This window comes from Prunus dulcis, chromosome 7 (assembly GCF_902201215.1).
Source record: "Prunus dulcis chromosome 7, ALMONDv2, whole genome shotgun sequence".
Taxonomy (NCBI): domain Eukaryota; kingdom Viridiplantae; phylum Streptophyta; class Magnoliopsida; order Rosales; family Rosaceae; genus Prunus; species Prunus dulcis.
This window is the reverse complement of record NC_047656.1, coordinates 15,221,386-15,240,620: the sequence shown is the minus strand read 5'-3', so window position 1 is coordinate 15,240,620 and position 19,235 is coordinate 15,221,386. Positions and strand designations below refer to the sequence as shown.

Below are 19,235 nucleotides of genomic sequence, written 5' to 3'. Positions count from 1 at the left end.
ATTTCAATTTTTGGTACCAAAATCACAAACAAATTTTTTTTTTTTAGTAAATTAAAGAAATTTTGACTGTAAAATGAAAAAAAAAAATTTGTTAATAATAGAAGTGGAAAAAAGTGGTCCCGGCGGGGCTCGAACCCGCGACCTTCGGCTCATAAGACCAACGCTCTAACCAACTGAGCTACGGGACCGTGATGTTAAGTTTTCGTGCAGTTAACATATATAACATAAAATAAAACAACATTTGGATTTTGTCTTTTTCACAAGTAGTTTGTTTGGTTTCGTTTTCTGATGACAGTGAAAACCAATGACCAGAACGTCTTACTTTAATTTTTACCCAACAAAAAAAATCAATTATTAAACATTAAACATTATTAAACCAACCCTTGTATTAAATTAATAGATAGTACATAGGTAAATGCTTATTACTATGAGATGCACCTACCTAGCTTCACCTATGAATATTCAAACATATATGATCTAAATTTACGTAGCTAAATTTTCAAAAAATTTCGATCTGCTTCTGACATCGTGACATGATATTATTAATCTACTAATGTTGTAAGATTGGATATTTCTTATACATGAATTTTGTGACATATCAACGACGGATATTTCTTATAAGTGATTTCTTTTTTCTGTTTTTTTGATAAGATATAAGTGAATTCTATGATATATCAATCATCTTGTCCGCTCACAATCCGTATACGCGCTTGTCGCCATTATTGTCATTTCTTCGTGAAAATTATCTTCTTTGCATTACGTGGCTTATTTTAATTGCTTATTAAAAAGGTTAACGAATCAGACAAAGATAAATAACGAACCAGTCACCCCGTTCAGGTCTCGACTTGGTAAAAGCTGGTTCGTGAAAGAAGTGAGTGAAAAAAGAGTTGGACTGTACAGAGAGCGAAGATGACGCTGGGTCTGATCAATGCGAACCCCGTGGTTCACGCTAAAAGGGAAAGGGTTGCTCGCACTGAAGATCTCCATGCTGACGATGCCGTTGATCCTCTCGATATCTATGATATCCTTTCCATTTCTCGCTGTCTTTTTTTCTTTTTTGGAATTTTTTTTTTTTACTTGGATTTTGTATTCTGATTGATATCTGCAACACAGTTAGTTCAATTAAGCTAAATGATGGTCTTTGTTTTGTCAACTTTGCTGAAATTTGCGATCTTTGACTGGAAATTGTAAATTTCGTGAGGGATATTAGAGATCCAGAGCACCCATATTCCTTAGAGCAGCTCAGCGTGCTTTCAGAGGAATCGATCACCGTTGATGACAAGCTCGGTCGTATTCTGTGAGTGTTTCTGAGCTGCAGTCAGCTTTCTCTGATAATTTTGATTTTGGGTTTCTTAAGAATTTACCAAAGTTTTGATCTTTGTCTTCTTCTTTTTTGTTTTGGTCAAATTCATTTTTTAGGATAACTTTCACGCCGACTATTCAGCATTGCAGTATGGCAACAGTGATAGGTCTTTGCCTGAGAGTTAAACTAAAACACTGTTTCCCTCCTCATTATAAGGTCAGTTTGCTATGTTAGAAATATTGGTGTATTTAGCTTTCAAGCAATTAATTTACGCGTCCTGTTTGCAGTGCGATCTGTTTCAGTTATGAGGCTGACAATGATCATAGTTGCAACTTGCAATAGGGACCAAAGTTTGATGCATTTTAGTCCATTGATGCTAGACGAGACACATCATTCTCTATTTCTGTCGGATAGTTCGCGCTTAGCTGCTAGTTGGATAATGTGATAGTTGATGCATGCTTGACCATTTGTTAATTGGCGCATAATGTGATTAGAAAATGTGATCTTCTAGCATTACTCCAACTACAAATAACCTCCCTTGTGAGCTGTTACTGCCAACTTATTTTGGAGTTGCTCAACTCTGTACCTCACGCTAACACTATCCCAAGTGTTCCTTTTAGCATCTTTTGATCCCCTTCTCATTACATAATTTATCAAAAGAACGGCCTCACTTTAGGACTGATAACAAAAAATCAATAGAAGATATATGGTTGATCTGAGTGAGTCACATTATAGTTGTTTAGCTATGTGTATAACCATATGCTTTTTTGTGTTTTTGGAAAAATGTTTAACCATATGCATATGCTTGATGATGCGTTTTAACAGGTTGACATTAAAGTATCTCCAGGATCTCATGCAAATGAAGAATCAGGTAATCTCTTTTTTCCCCTTTTTAGCATCAGGTAATGACTTAAGAAATTTCATCCCGGATAGCATCTTCTGCGAAGGGTTGGATGCTATCTAAGAACCTAGTCATCCTGTCCTGGCTTGTTATGTGCCTAGGGAACTGTTGGAGTCGTTGGACCGATTGTTATTAGATTGGTATTCAATCCGCTTACTTTGGTCAAATATCTTTAGGCAAGAAAAGCTAATGCTGGGTTATGAGTTTTCTGAAATAAGGGAAGAGAAATACATAGACAGACACATTAAGTAGTTTTGATATATATTACCAAGCTAGTTGATTTGTCCCTCGAGATGTGTCAAGTTACAAGAAAGCATCAATCTTATTTTGGGAATTTCCACGGTGCAAGAACTAACATTTATCATTGTATGTTGACATGTTTCTCCTCAAAATTAAGGCTGAGAACTGAGATTGTGAAGTTGGCTCTTTTCATTTTTATAGTTAACAAGCAGTTGAATGATAAAGAAAGAGTGGCTGCTGCCCTGGAGAATCCCAACCTTCGCCAACTCGTGGACGAGTGCCTGTATTCCAATGAACTCTGACCAAGTAAAACTTCACAGCTCAAAACCCACTGTACAGAAGAAACTTTAGTAGTTCATATGCAATAAGAAATTGCTTTGTTGTATTGTTAATCTGCCTTTTTGCCTCTATTAAGTGAAGTTGCTTTACAGTGAGTGGCCTTGTTATGTCTACGTAAAGTTCATCTGCAAAAGCTATCATGTAAAATAGGAGGGAAAACATAAGTTGCAAAGTGTGTGTGTAGTCTCTGTTTGGATTATCTTATAGTGTCTAATGTGGTTGGTTGGCTCGCCATCTTTTGGTGTGGACAACCCGTCAAATAAAATAATCAGAAATTTTATCAGTTTATGAATATAAAATTAAGCCTGAGATGCCGCCCATGAGTTTCAATCTTTCGTCAGTCAAAGGTTTTGCTTTGTTTTCTTTTCCCTTCAAATAGTCTTCTCTTATTTCTTATGTTTTGGTAAAGACTTCATATAGTCGTCTATGTGTTGGACACCTTAAATCAACGTACTTCTTAATCGCAATTATTTAACATCTCTAAAGTAATTAAGGAACTTCATAATTCTTACCATCTTGATAAAAATGGGAGTATGCATTGAATTTTTAGGTACCAAGAAATTGGATAGCTAACCCCGACCAGCTATGAACAAGTATAACTAAGTGCTTGGAATTGGTTAGCTGATTATGACCCGAATGCACCATGCTTAAGTTTTGCGTTGTAATCGAAATGAAATTTTGAAGCAGTTGGCAACAAAGTTCTTTAATCAAGAGGGAACAAAAGATACATTGAAAAAATAGAAGAAACATATTACAGTGTGTTTAAGGTGAGAACATCAGGAAAACAACACAGAGGTTTGTCTATTTCCCTCATGGTTAGCAGTTAAGCACGGTAGATCACATGCTTATTAACCCGCATCAAGGAACTGAAACATGAACATTCCAGTCCACATTTCCGAAATTGAAACTAAACTTCTATATATAAGTTCAGCTCCTGCTCATCGTATAATTTTTGTGATTCTTACTGTTCTGGGCATTAGGCAGGGTGCTCAGCTAGCTATAGGTGCAATGGGGAGGGGCTCTGGCACCACCTCTGCTCCCGAACGCCCATTTTTTATGCGGCAAGGCTTCTCATCAAATCCCCAGAACTTGGCAGTTTTCACATCATCCTCAGCCATCATTCGTGAAAACTCCTCATGGTCGTACTTTAGGGTGGCTTGACCCCCGAACTCGCTTGGAAGATTTTCAACATCAAAGAATGTCTTCATGAGCTCTACACTTTCTTTACCTTTGGGGTATACAAACTTCACCTTCTGAAATGTCTTGGGATCCAGGAAGTACTTGACAGCCTACAGAAGTGAAAGCAGCAGGAAGTTCATCAAATGACAGATATGCGTGCTAAGCTACAAATAGTGTATCAATAAAAGTGTATATGAGTGAACTCGTAGTACAACTCTTATCTAAAATGAATTTTCAGATTTACATGCAAGAGTTTATCAGGTTGAACAGGACCCTTTACTGAACCAGCTTGAAGAACCCATGTTTGAACTTCTGCGAATGGCAGACTGAAAATTGGAAATGAAGGCTATTCCATTCCATGCTGCAGATCCTCATCCTCTTCTTGTGCGTGTGTGTGTGTGTGTGTGTGTGTGTGTGTGTGTGTGTGTGTGTGTGTGTGCACGCGTGCCCATGGGTGTCATGCTAAGTTCAAAAGTTGAACTGTTCTAAATCTAGTGGTGGAAGTAATCAAATTGCCTTCCAGTTGAAATTTAATTAACTAAATTTTATTTTCTCAATCAAGTTGAAATGTTGGTGCTCAAACTTCAGTTGAAGTTATGTGTGTGCAGTGGATGTCTGTGTCAATAACTTAAAAATTTTCCAACAGTTAAGTAGTTCAAACCTTCCAGAACGCCTGAAAAATCCTTGGTGGGTTATAAAGAAATGCAACCGCAAGCCTCTCGGGGTAATGGTTCTGTAGAATGTAAATAATATCACGGGCTGTCTTGACCGAGACATTGGTGTTCAACGAGAATCCAGAGAAGTCAACCAACCACGACATTTGTTCTTGACCTTCAGGAAGGTTGAGGATACCATTTTCTATAAGATAGACTAAATGGCGGATATTACCTTCAGGTGAGTTTGTGTTCTGAAAGAAAGAAAAGAAAAAAGATAAAGAGTAAGATCTATTTACTAAAATCTACAGACAGTGTAACCAATTTTTGTGGGGGGTGGGCAAAGCCTACAACAGACCTGCATTGCTGGCCTCATTATAAGCACAGTCCTCCCAAGTCGATCATGGAAATTTGCTCTTGACACTTTTCCAGTCTCACCTTCATGTGCTATTTCATGCTGAATGACATATTTCCATGGTAAGTAAGTACAACTTAAACCAAAACATAGTGAACTGAAATTTAACATCAATAAGTTGCAGATCATGTAAAGGAACTAAATGAACGCATTACATATGCAATGTGGTTAGAGAACACCATCGGAGTCCACAATGAGTTTATTCTGCCATATCTTTGATGTGGGCTACATGAAAACAGCATATGCAAGCTTAGGCATCCTAACATTGCTTGTTTTTCTTTTATTTTCAGTTAAGACCAAAGACTCAAAGCCCCATGCCCTCATGTTTTTTTCCAAGGTGATGTTGTGTTGATTTCCACAAGAATTCACGCTTAAAAATGATCGTTTTATTTGCAAGCAGAAGTAATAAGATAATAAAAGAAACAAATAGTACTAGAACCGCAACATATCCATTTCTAGTTTTTGCATGTCAGAAAAGTTCATCTGAATTACCCAACGAGTTTCTTCAGGCTTATAAGTTGCCCTCCACCTGAGTGTCTCTTCCACCATTTTCTTCGCCTTATCAAGATTCCAGCTCCGAGCTTCCAAATATCTCCGAAGGCATGCATCAGTGCAGTACTTCAGATTACGTCCAGACAGGGGGCCGAGTGCAGCCCTGAGTTCTTTGACCTGATTGCAAATATGTTTCATACAATGTCAGATTTCAATATTTGTTATGTAAATTAACCTTTTCCGTTAAAATTTATTTTGCAAATGAGATAAGAAGACAAGGTTTAATTTTTCTTGCTCATTTAACAATTATCATCATGTGTATGCTAGAAAAGCCGATTGATTTACTTGAGATTAAAGCCCTTTGGATGGACAATTGTACACTAGTTGTTTTCCAACCAAAACAAAAACCCAGAAAAGTAATTGAATTTGTTACCTTTGTATCTTTTTGTGCAGAATCATCCTCTGGGGATGGTTTTTGTGCTTGTCTTCTCAGAAGATACATGTTGGTCACCAATTGACTTCACTTCAATCTACAGTAATAACATTGGTAAATAAAAGGCGAAACAAAAATCTGTAGGTCCTTTTTTTCTCTTGAATTCCTCTTTCAAATACAATCAGTGTATCTACAACAATGCATTAACTTAAAAAAGCAAAATTCACCAAGCACTTCACGTCAAAACAGAAAAAACTTAGAAATCCAAAACATGAAAATTCTTCTACAGCATATTGGAAAACTAGTCGATCTTCATGTTCAAGCTACTATTCATCAAGATCGACCACAGCACCTTAGTTTCATATTTGAAGCTGAGACCTGGTGTGCTGGTCAAATCCCTCTAGATAAAAACGATCCTACTAATTTCTAACAAAATCGGAGAATCATTCAAGATCCATTTTAAGAAATGGTCAAAAGGGTCTAGCTACACTTATTGGAAAATCATTTGGGAGTGACAGATCTCATTAAAACTCAGGAAAAAAAAAAACATGAATATGCAAAACGAGAAAAAGAAAAATACCAAACTGGGTTAAGTCTTGATCAGCTATGCTTTTTTGAAAAAAATCTCAAAAATCTCATCTTTTATTCTTTTGTAAGCATAATGAAATGAATAACTTAAAACGTACCTGGGTTCAGCAGAGGAGAGAATGAAATGAAATGAATCAGCTCTTGGTCAAGCGTAGGTAGCTTTGTGCTTAGCCTTTTACGACAATTAAAAATGTTACAGAGACAGAGACAGAAGGGAGAGAGAGAGAGAGTCTGCGTGATTGGTTTGATGTTGATTCTTGACCTTTATGAGGGTGTCATTTAGTGGGTTTTATTTACCACGACAAGAACAACGTGAATGAGAGAAGGGGAATTGCAGGAGTTGGCCATCTCTAGTTGTCCCTGCATTTATAGTGTTAAAAAAGGGAAGCACTTGATGACTGGGAATTGGTGTTTGCTGTGTCCTGTGTGTGTGAGGCCACCAAAGTTGGCTCCAAGTCCTTCAAAGACTGCGACTGACTTTACCAAAGTGGGGGTTTCTTTGTACCTCCCCTTGGCCCGCTTCCCATTCATTTCTCATTTCTATTTCCTCTATGTTTTCCTTTTTTTTTTAATATTAATTTCTTATTATATTTTTATTTTTGTGTGAACGTTTTCCATATAATAGTTCAACAAGATCTTGTTTCCCAAAAAAATGTTTATACAAGATCTGGCGAGTGAGGTGTTTTACTAATATAACAAAAAAGATAATTATCTGTAGATATAGATTAGGTCAGTTGATTAGGATTGTATTTACTTCTTTACATCTGAATTTTGATTAAATGAAAAAAGATTTTCGCCCTCTATTTACGTTTCTTTTACCAAAGGGTATATCATGTGGTATCACCATAATAAAATGAAATCATATTAGAATAAATGATTTTAATTCACAATTTTATCATGCTTATTTTGTTCAACATGTGATAGATACAGAAGTAAATGGTGAGCATGCGTCTTAAATGAAGGTGGTGAGTAAAAAATGAACTCATTAAAAAGAATCACGTTACTTGATTGTAATATACTATTATGTACCAATTACATTAATAATTCTTCTTTTATGCAAATGATCCACTAAGGCAGTGGTTTAGAGCAATTGCTCATTCATAAAAGATCCTGAATTCGAATCTTAACATATGTATAGTATATGAATTTAATATATTATTGCCCATTTATATGGATTACTACCTTTATTTTTTATTTTTTATCAAATATCATTATTTTCATAATCTTTCTAGTTTGGCATTACTGTGCTGTGAAAATAATCGCTGTCAGATTTGCTGTGAGAGAAAGCAATTTAGCGTTTGGTAAACTTTTTGTTATAAGTGTTGTTGGTACTGATTCCCGCATAATTAGAAAATAATTGTCACATAATCATTAAACCCAACCTCTCTTCAAAACTGATTTCTGCATAATCAGAAAATAAAAGCACATCATTAGCTGCTTTACCTTAAAGCTTTCTCTCACAACAATTTTTAATAATAAATAATTTTCTCATAGTTTACCAAACGAACTGGACTTCCTAAATTTTTTAAAAAATCACTTATCACCTCAAATAATAACAAACATGCACTAATTATTGGCATTGGCATTGGGAGCAGAAGTTGCGTTATTGACTGGCCCCGCCTACCAGAAATAGGGGTTCTAGGTGGGAAGACCCATCCCACTTTATTTTGAAGTAGTTCCTTTGCCCTTACATATCTTTTATATACATATATTTCAAATGTTTCTAGAATTCTTAACGTGTAATAATTATTCTTTCTTTTTCCTATTGGATAGATCGCCGTCTATAGAGGAGGGAAAAGCTTTAATATTTGAATTCCCATTCAGAGGCAAAATTCTGCCTAATTTTAGTATTTGCTTTAGGATGTGTTGTCCTCTAGGTCTCGGAGGTGTGCCATGTGTTCATATCCTATGAAAGATTGCACTTTTATTATAGAGTTGACTATAAATAATTGCATGATTAATTAATTCAGCAAAATTCTTGGGTACCTCTCTACTTATCTTTGTTTGTTTATTAACGCATTGATCACACTAATCAATCATGTTGGACCAATTTGCACAATTATTAAGGATTCGGACTTAATTAATCATACAACCTTGTGTTTGGTTTTCCCATTTTTCTATTTATATGATTGTTAAATATAGGAAAATTTACTATTATACCCAAATAGGGGGCTAAATTATAGAAGGAAAAAAATTATATATGAAATGAACTTTAAAAACACACCAAAAGCCTCATTACAACATAACAAATAGGCTTTTAACTTCTTATAAATTACAAAACTGTATCAATTTCTTAAAATAAGCCCAACTCCAAAACCTCATTAAAAAAATAACAAACCCAAAACACTCAATAGGGCATCAAAGGAACTTAAAATCAAAATTAAAATTCAATAGGGTCAGCTGTCATTTTCTAGGTTTGTTTATAGAAATTAAATAGTGTATGGTTTATCTATATCATTAGTGCTAAAAATGGGTATATGACTAAATATATCTTAAAAGTATTACCTTACTTTATCATATAAAATAAAAAATATTATGCCCAAATAGGGTCTAACCCAATGAAAAATGGTCTTGAATTGCAGAACAGTGGTCTCAAATTTGAACTTACATAACTCCTTAATAGTGTGTGTAAGGGGACTACTAGCTCGAGTGGTTAAGAGCCTCATGCATCCTAAGTCCTCGGTTAGATTCCTCCAATATCGCTGGTATAAAAAAAAATATATATTTTAAAAAAAAGATAATATAAGGGCCAACCTCTGTTGAATGTAGCATTGGGTGGCTGGAATCTCTTGGTTGTTTGTTTGTTAGGACTTGGGATCACGCATCTTGAAAATACTTAGGAATATTTCCATGACCAAATGGCTTCAGTGAAAAGTTATGAAAAGAAAGCGACTAGAAGCTTGGATTGTCAATAGGTGCTTCATCATATTTCTGTGGGGCTATAAGTTTGATCCGCGCATTAAAGTTGACAAGCAAAACGCCAGACGGTTTAGGGTAGAGTCAATATCAGAAGCAAATGAGAAACTTCTTTAGGTGCCAATTTATAAGGGGAGGCCATGATATTGATGGTGATATTTGGCTCATGAGGTCCAAAAATGTATACGTTTTGACTTTTGTTACAACCACCACCCAAGCCTTGGCCTTGGGAAGGCATACTTGGCATGTTATTTGGGTTTTGATCCAGATGATGAAATTGTGAAAATGACCGTACAATTGACTTTTCCTTTTCTTTCTTTTTTTGTGTGTCCATTTTCTTTTATGAGGGTTCCTTGTTCTAATTCTTTGTTCTTATGTGAATATATGGTTGACTTTGGTGAAGTGAAAAATGATTATGTCTCGGTTTGAATGAGAGCATTCAACCCAAAATCATAGAATGAGAGCATTCAACTCAAAATCAGTCGGCAATGAGTAGAGAAATCCAAGATCGCATTAATTATGAAATGTCATATATAGAGATCACTAAAAGCTGATATCCAAATTGAATCTATATGCAAATCAAGAACCATCTTGAAGTGGATGAAACTTGTATGTATCATTAGAAGTTAGAAGTACCAAGATCCCAGGCTGGTTAAAGAACATAAATGAACCACAATAAGGATGAGCTGGGTGGGTAGATAGATACATAAACTGCAGGCATTAAGTTTTAGCTTACACTTTTGGTGGTGCAGTTGAGATTACTGTTTGTGTTGTGACCACATCCTGCATGATTTTGTACTCTGTGGTCTTTGGCAAATGGGCATTGAATATCAGACAAATCATTGATATGAAATATTATACTGTCTAAAAGAAGTGCATAAAATTCAATGACCAACCACCTCCCAAAGCCACAACTGGGTATAGGGATCTGGCTCTCTTCCTCCTACCTCAGCTTACGGTTACAGATCTGCACAAATAAAGGAACAAGAAAGGTATAGCCTTGAAGAGGGACAATTGCTGCGCCAAATATGAAGTTTAGAACAAGCAGTAAGTAGCAAGAACTTTAGAAAAAGGCACAGCAGAAAATTAGAGGCAAGTTTTTAATGGAAAAGCCTACGATTTCTTTAAAAGGATGCACTTGCAAATGAATCAGGCAAGCAAGCTCCAAATTACAGGCCCATCAAATTGAGTTACAAAACGACCAGAAACCGAGACGGGACTTGAATATTAAGGTCTTCATTGGCAGCTAAAATACGTTGAATTCATGCATCAAGCTTTCCTACTAAAGAGAGAACAACCCGCAAAACCCATGTACACCAAGAGCCCAACTGAAACAGTAGGTAACATCTAATCGAAATAGGTGGGGCAAGATGACTAAAATTTCAGACCAAAAACATAAGAGCATAAAATTTGAAAAACAAATAAAAGACTAAAAATTAAAAATAGGGAAACCCAGCCCGCCAAACCAACCGCACTAACAAGAGAAAGCAGATCCGGGTGGATTTGAACCACCAACCTCTCAAAAGCCCAATACGGACTTTGAGCGCTCTACCATTTTTGAGCTACAGACCTTCTGATTTCACGTGATTTCCAACGGCCAGCCTTGAACTAGACTGATAAATTCAACAGCCGGAAACAAAACTCTCTACAATTCTTGGGACAGAAATTCGACAGACGAAGCAAGTATTCTTTGTTAAGAATGGATTACAAACTTTGGATTGCATTCGTGTTGTTAAATCTCTTAGATGCACAAGAGTAAAGAACCAATATTAGAAATATGTACACAATCCTTTACTTGTATACTTATTGGAGAACGCCCCCAAAAATAATTTGGGGCTTTAAACAACAATGCTTGACGAAACAAAATTAAAAACCGGTTTAGTATTCATCTTCCCAACTATCTACTTGATCAAAAACCAATTTCGGAGACAACAGACCAAGAACAAAATTCCAGACGGTAACAGAAATTTTCACGCATCAAGAATGTTTCGAACTATTCAACTTCTTGATAAATTCGCTGGTCTCGCTTTACGAAGCAACATAGAAAAATCACAAAACTGCTCTTTTGGAGGTCGTGAAACCAGTATTATTTCAATGTAGCATATATTCGCACAAGTATTATGAGACCATAGTTGGTTATTGAAACAATAACTAATTTATTTAGCGACTCAAATGAATGCAAGATAATCCAACCCAAAAGACTTAACTACTACTGCAATCCTAATCCATCCCAACCTCCTCTCTTCAACCTTCACCACGCCTACCCCCACCCACCCACCCACCACATTCTAATTCTGATTGCTTCCATCTTTAACAATTAAACCACCACAGGAAACACAACGGCATACAAAAATAATATCTAAACAAAAAATCCAATAAAATAGATAAAGAATAAATATTTACTACAATCAAGGATGTATAAATAGTTCATCTAATTCAATTGAACAAAAGATGAAGAGGTCCATGGGCAGATAAAACTACTAACATGAATAAATAAAAACATACGAAATAATCCTTGAAATAACTCGATTAATAAGGACAAAACTATATAAAGTACTTCTGAACAACGGTAAGAAGTTTAAAACCAAATGCAATGCGAAGCTCATCTCAAATCATTTTTCACCTCAAGATTTCCAGAAAGAGATAGAAGACTAACAGAACTTGAACCTTCCGGCGACCAAACAGCTTGTAATTGAGAAGTCTTGATTGGTTTATAAACGAGTAGAAACATTCAGGCTTCAATGAAGAAATTGCTTCCAGCAGCCAAACTCCTACAAACCATCTTATAACGGGAATACAATCTATTGCTAGAGGCAATATCAGCCCAAAGCAAATATAATTACATATATTACAAAGGATCCATAAATCTTGAGATAACAGAATATACCACAATTTCAGAAGTGCATACCCACAAAATTATAAATACGAAAACCCAACCACCTCACAACCTCATTTCAGCTCATACAAGAATTGTAGTAAAATAGAGACAAGAATTGGAGCAGATGTATTGGCATTTGGTCTTATAAGTATGGATTGCGAAGTATTGCATGATGAATTGAATAAGTGAATGGTGGGGATGTGAGATTTGGGCGCGCATACGACCTTGTATTATAGCATATGATAGCATATAAAAATGGATTATTGTAAACAAATTGAAACTTACCCAAAATATTATGATTAGCCAAATTACCAAACAATTCAAAAGACTAGGTTAAATCCAAATTTCTGTTCCATAATTCCACATTTTCATATGCTTCATATTTACCAAAAAAAATTATTTTTTCTATGGTTGCAGAAACTTGAGACCCATTTATCTAGAAAACATTACTCTATATAATAAATTTTAGGTTACCAAATATATCGTATTATACATAATAATAAGAAAAGGCTTAATCCAATATCAATTCAAAGCAGCGCCATAACTACGAGCATAAGACTAATTAATTGTACATGAGGGTTGTGAATTAGTCATGATTAAATTAGATGAATGTCAATTTAAATAATGATCGTGAGTTGGCTGTGCAAGTGGCAGATTTCAGAAATAGAATTAGATGGATGCATATCAATTGAAATAGAATTGGGCAGATGATACCTTGGGCGGCTGAGATTTTGTCGTCGTTGCTGTCCACGATCTAGCATGCTTGGATGAGCAGGAGAGCGAAAAATAAAAGAGAGTAAAGAGAGGACGACACAGATCACACACCACACAAAAGAGGGAGAGACCCTGGGCAAAACCCCATGCAATCTCCCCTCCAAACCAAAAAATCGTCTGTATTTTTTTATTAAGGTATTTTTGTGACCTGCCATGCAAGCGCACCTGTCATGGCAAAGGTCGGATGACAAAGATCGGTCCAGGACACAGACCCTTCCTCTGAGCCTTTCGTCCCGACATCTTATACATCCGTTGCCCAACCCAATCATCCCTAAACACCCCAGATTTGACCTTCCCGATCATCAAATTACAATTATTCCATTCGAATATCGAATAAACATACGCTAGACTCCAGAAGAACCAGATCTGCAGCTGAAACGACGTCAGATTTGGCTCAAAACGGTCAAGTCTTGGAACCTCCGAGGACTTGCTATGAACTCCATCATCATCAATCAGTTTAACCTGCATGAAGCAGAAACTGTTAAGCTGAATTCTAGCAAATCTAACAATTTAAACGAAAGCATAAACAGTATAGCCTCCTTCGAAATCTAGATAAGTTAAACGAATAGAAAACATAGACGAACCTGTAAATCTGAGCCAAAGCACGAAGAAGACGAGCTCGAGCTGGCAAAACCAGCTATGAACCAGCAGCTCAAAACATCTTCACAGCCTCAAATCACCATGAAAACGTAGATCTCGATAAGACCTACGCGAATCCGAGACAAAGTAAGAGAAAACAATCCCTGCAGAACAGATCTGCGGGAGAAGAACCATGGAGGCGCATAGAGATGTGAAGAGAGAGAGGAGAGAGAGAACGTTGAGGCGTTGAATGATTTGGAACCAACCAAACCTAACCTACTTTTATAATAGTAAAAATGAGATGGACGGCTGCGATTGCGCCCTTATCTTTAAGATCGACGGCTGGTATGTTATAACGTGGGTGGGTGGGTAGTTAGAGGCGGTGGTATAATTTTCTACGTTACTGTTTTTGACCGTATCAATCACGACACGTTAATTTTGCCGCCTTGACAGCTGGGTCATAACTATAATTAGGTTCTCTCGCGCCAATTACTATATTTCCTTCTAGATATTTCGGAATTTGGAACAGCCCAAGCTCGAAATTACAGTCCTTGAATAATTTTAACCGGGCGGGACCTAAGAAAAAAGATAAAGAGACTACGGCCCGGAAAAACGAGAATTGGGCTGGGGTTTTAGGCCCAAACTTATTCTTTATTCCTTTAACAAATCGGTAACCGACATAAAACCATACAACTAGTATTCAAATAGGGCATCCTCGGTCTAGTTGCACGCATTAACATCAAATTTCATAGGTCACAACCTTTAGATTTAGATACATAAAATGAAGAACAAAATCATACTAGGTTTCTTTAACGTAAAACAAATTTTTTTTTTATACAAACGATATTAAAATCGAACACAAATAAATATCGACATAGTCCTCAACATTCCTTCAATGGGAAGGTATGTCACTAATCATGTATTAGTCAGGGAGACAATGACCTGACATTTACCGTTAATAATAATCAGATTATGGGTGCCTACTATTGCTTGGTTAGCTCGCTTTTGGCTGTGTCGTTTTGTCTCTCATCTTCGGCTGCCTGCCTTGGTCCTTGTTCTGCTTTGCCGCCAGTTGTTTGCTGTTGCTGCCGGCCTTGGGCTTTTTTGGTTGTCTGACAGCTATATGAGGTTAAAGAGCAATGAAAACATAAAAGCGACAACACATGAACGGTGATGGCACACCAAGTCATAGTTTGATCATAAAAAGTAATGTGTTCATTATTTAAATGGTATTGTTATTGTAGATCTGGGTGGATTCGAACCACCATCCTCCCAAAGCCCAATTATGGACCCGAGCGCTCTACCATTTTTGAGCTTACAGACCTTTATTGAAATTACCCACATCTATACAGCTCCACTATAACGGGTAAAATCACATCGCCAAACAAGAAACTCACCGTTTCAATATAGCTTACGTCTTACGACGAGAGTCACAGGTCATCACCATGAGACTAGATTGTGGAAATTAGGTTTACTGGGTTTCTTACGGGTTTAACATGTTTTCCAATCTAAAACAGCTCTGTTTTCATTCTCTTGTCGTCAACTCTTCCGAAAATTTTAAGAAACAAAGTTCAGAAAATACCCAGCAATTCACAAAAAACCGCGGTGAGAGACACTTGGAAGAATAAAATTACTGGTTCGAATAGGGAACCCAATATAGAGACTTTCTTCAAAAACCACAAATGAACATCGACTTATAACATGGAACAGTCTCCTGATTTGAAATATAAGAATTATAGTTTTTTTTTTCATATAAAACAACATTCCAGAGTCAATTAATATGAGAAGATCGATACTACTACACAACTACAGAAGATCCCACATAACCTTCACAGAAAATTTCATGCAGTTTTCAAAATAAAGTTAATAAAATCAAGAACCATTCCTGCATTTTCAAACCAAAACATGTCCTCAAATCCCATCCACCCCTCTGCATGATCCTAATTTTTCATTTCAATAATCAGTCATCTATATGCACAATCCACAAACACAATTGAGATTCAATGATTTATATTAACAGAAGTAATTCATTATTCAACCGAAGACATCATCATAACAACATAAATTCAACAGAACCAAGTCACGAAATTGAAATATACATAATGAGTTCAAATAATTGAAAACGCTGATAGTAATGACTTCAATAACTTAAAGGAGAAATAAAATGTAGGACACTGCTAATCAAGGCTTCAAATAACTTCCAAAGCCATAAGAAATTGAACCTTCAGGTGTACAGTCATTTTTCACCTTATAATCTCCAGAAAGAGGGTTGCATACAACAACAGACGACTTGGACCTTCCCACAACCTCACTGCTTCAATCCGGTAGAAGTCTTGTTCAATCTCCAGAGCGAAGAAAGCTTCCAGCAGTCACTCCTAAGAACAAACTACTGGGAATACAATCCACGGCTCAACGAAAATAAAATTACAGAATATTACAGGGGATCCCATATATTTTGAGATCCCACGATATAACATACCATAAACTGTAATCCAGATTATAATGAATAATTATTTAAAATAGCTCACGAGACACCATAAAATTTCATTTCAACACATGTAATTAGCTGCAGTAACAGAAGTAATTATAAATGTTGCAAAGGTGTTGGGAATCTGTGACGAAATACGTAACGCAAGGCATTTTAAATGAGTGGCATGGTGGGATGAGGGATTTGGGATCTGGACGAGCATACGACTACTTCTGATTTACAGTATTTTAAAATAATAAATGAATATCAGTACAAGGAACTTACCAAAAATATTAGTATTGGATTTAGTAAAATACGGGTGTATACTTTGAGGTTATAATGGATCAAAATACTCGGTTTGCTGTTAATACTATGTAACTGGTATCCTACATCGATATAGCCATGTAAACTCGAACCCGATTACCTTCAAAATCAGTGGGGTAGTTTGAAGAAATCCACAATTACCAAACTGTAAACAAAAATTATTACCAAGCCCTATCAAGTCCCCAGTTATGCTTAATATAACCCAATAAGCTTAATCCCTTGTTAATTAAGATAAATAAAACTAATTAATCGTGTAGCTGCAGATTTAAGTACCATGTTTAGATAGGTGTTCGTGTGAATTTGGTGTGAAATTTGCAGATCTGGGTACCATGATGCATATCAACTAAAAGAATATAGACTTGGGCAGATAATACCTTTAGGCGCGAGATTTCGTTGTTGTTGATGTCCACGATCCGTGCTCGACTGGTGTGCATGGAGAAGAGAGCAACAAAAAAAAAAAACAGAGAACAAAGAGAAAGGAGGACACAGCGCACACACACCAGAGGGGAGACCCTGGGCAAACCCCCATGCTGTCTCCCCTCAAAACCAAAAAATCGTTTGTTTTTTTATTGAGGTATTTTTGTGACCTGCCATGCAAGCGCACCTGTCATGGCAAAGGTCGGATGACAAAGATCGGTCCAGGACTCAGCCCTTCCACCGAGCCTTTCGTCCCGATATCTTATACATCCGGAATTCAACCACACCCAAAAACCCGAATACTTCAGCTTCCCTCTTCAAATTACAAATATGCCCATCGAATTGAATATCAATTACATCTGTTGGACCAGCTTCAGCAGCCATAAGCATCACATCTGCATCCAGCTCAGAACCGTCGGGGCTTGAAACCTCTTGAAATTCCATAAGAGCTCCGTCGCCATCTCTGTTTGAACACAAAATAAAATACATGAATCAGAAACTGTGCGAAGCAGAAACACAAAAAACTCAATTCGTAGCAGATCTATAAAATTCAAACTAAGGCATAAACACCGAAGCTTTATTGCAGATCTGGATGCGTAAATCAAAGCAAAAACATATACGAACCTGTAAATCTGAATCGAAGAACGCGGACTACAAGCTGGAGCTGGTCAAACCAGCTATTCAACATCAGCTCAAACCATCCTCACAACATAAAACCACCATCAATATGTAGACAACGAAGCGATCTACGCGAATTTGAAAGAAACAGAGAGAGAAAACGATCCATGCAGAGCAGATCTGCAGGAGAAGAAGAACCGAGGAGGCTCATAGAGTTGTGAGGAGAGAGAAAGAGAACGTTGAGGCGCCGAATGATTTGGAACCAGACGCCCTAACGTACTTTTATAATAGGATAAAAGCGGATGTACGGTTGCGATTGATTTCTAATATTTAAGATCGACGGCTAATACGAAATCGCATGGTTTGGTGGATTCGGCGGTGGTCCACTTGTACACGTCTCTGATGCGCTGGAGACAGAGAAAAGTAAACCTTTGCGTTTTTCGTAAGCACTTTCCTTTTTTGAATTTATTATACAACACGTTACCGTTTTTGTCTGGGAATCGGATTCACGTCCTTATCAGGTTTCTTACTATAATTAGGTTTCTCTCGCGCGAATTTACTACCTTACCAGCTTTTTACTACAATTAGTTTTCTCTCGCGCCAATTTGTTATCATTTCTTCTAGATTATTCGCATTTGCAACGTGTCAAGCTCGATATTACCGGTCCGGAATAATTTAAATCGGGATTATATATTAGCTGGTTTCCTTAGGATTGCACGGCTATGATTTTGAACCGGGGTGCCACATCGGGGAAAGGGGACATGTGTATAGTGAAAATTATTTAATCACAAAGGGATGGGGTGCCTCCAATGACTACATATAAGTATTGTCCTCATAAGATATTTAAAATAAAAATGTGAGGAAGAAAAAGAAAAAGAAAATAAACCATCCACTTTCTCAATATAGTTCTGAATTCCTTTCTCACATATCCTCCTTTCGGAACGGATTCAGGATTTCAAAATAGTGTGGGCTATATTTATCTTATATGTACAAACATGCTAAATTGATTTTAAAAAAACTTGACTGTACAAGTGAATTTCATTGATAACAAAAAAATACTTAGGGGGAACATAATGAGCCTTCCTCCTCAAAATGCATCTAGTACATGTAAGGGGAAAAAAAAACAATAAATAAACATGCAAGCAAGAACACTCAAATCAATTGCAAATCTTGATCTCTAAGAGTCTATGATCTCTTAACATTTCGATATTGATTCGACACTATAAAGTATAACCTATTGAATAATATATAGATCAACAAAATCTCCAATTGATAATTCATACAAGCAAGCAAGAACACCAAAATCAATTACACGTCTTGTTTGATAATTCACAACTCTTAATTGTAAATTCCTCATTGATACTTCATAAACCCTAAACAATCTCCAAAATTTCAACATCCACACATTTAGAGAAGAAAAGGAAATGAAGAATTGAAGATTACCTTAGTTTGCTATAATTAACTCTTCAAGAATAACATAGGTTTGTTAATATGATTTTATTTGGTTGGGATGGTGTTGTCACGTGCGGGTTAATTTTGTTTTTCCCATTTTTTTGTTGGTAAGACTTCTTGTGGAGTTAGTTAATGAGATTTTATTTGTGTGGGATGAGTGTATGGGGCTTGCAAGGGAAGGCTGGGGTATTATTTTAGGCTAAAAATAATAAGTCACTTTAGGATATAGCCTAGGTTAACCTTGACGTAGGACTGTCCTTCCTCCTC

At 36.5% G+C, this 19,235-nt stretch overlaps 2 protein-coding genes, 2 long non-coding RNA genes and 1 other non-coding gene across 6 annotated transcripts; 1 reads left to right on the top strand and 4 right to left on the bottom strand.

Moving 5' to 3' along the window:
- Positions 1-114: 114 nt before the first annotated feature.
- On the bottom strand, positions 115-188 carry TRNAI-UAU. Its single transcript has one exon. It is a non-coding gene; the product is annotated as a tRNA-Ile (tRNA).
- A 630-nt stretch (positions 189-818) lies between these two features.
- LOC117634100 (protein AE7-like 1) lies at positions 819-3,094 on the top strand. Its single transcript, XM_034368021.1, has 5 exons — positions 819-1,021; positions 1,192-1,297; positions 1,420-1,519; positions 2,129-2,174; positions 2,646-3,094. Exons 1-5 carry the CDS (start codon positions 910-912, stop codon positions 2,744-2,746), a joined length of 465 nt encoding a protein of 154 aa, XP_034223912.1. The 5' UTR covers positions 819-909; the 3' UTR covers positions 2,747-3,094.
- Positions 3,095-3,445: 351 nt separating this feature from the next.
- On the bottom strand, positions 3,446-7,041 carry LOC117634099 (phosphatidylinositol transfer protein 3). 2 transcript variants are annotated; one of them, XM_034368019.1, is made up of 6 exons: positions 6,642-7,041; positions 5,956-6,052; positions 5,523-5,699; positions 4,974-5,072; positions 4,624-4,869; positions 3,446-4,072 (listed from the first exon to the last, which is right to left on the bottom strand). In XM_034368019.1, exons 2-6 carry the CDS (start codon positions 6,022-6,024, stop codon positions 3,773-3,775), a joined length of 891 nt encoding a protein of 296 aa, XP_034223910.1. In that variant the 5' UTR covers positions 6,025-6,052; positions 6,642-7,041; the 3' UTR covers positions 3,446-3,772. The 2 variants fall into 2 exon arrangements, with proteins under 2 accessions (XP_034223910.1, XP_034223911.1); XM_034368020.1 differs by lacking the exon at positions 6,642-7,041 and adding an exon at positions 6,536-6,614.
- Positions 7,042-11,874: 4,833 nt separating this feature from the next.
- LOC117634141 lies at positions 11,875-13,954 on the bottom strand. Its single transcript, XR_004586733.1, has 2 exons — positions 13,696-13,954; positions 11,875-13,573 (listed from the first exon to the last, which is right to left on the bottom strand). It is a non-coding gene; the product is annotated as an uncharacterized LOC117634141 (long non-coding RNA).
- A 1,729-nt stretch (positions 13,955-15,683) lies between these two features.
- On the bottom strand, positions 15,684-17,781 carry LOC117633693. Its single transcript, XR_004586694.1, has 2 exons — positions 17,523-17,781; positions 15,684-17,361 (listed from the first exon to the last, which is right to left on the bottom strand). It is a non-coding gene; the product is annotated as an uncharacterized LOC117633693 (long non-coding RNA).
- Between the last annotated feature and the right edge of the window lie 1,454 nt (positions 17,782-19,235).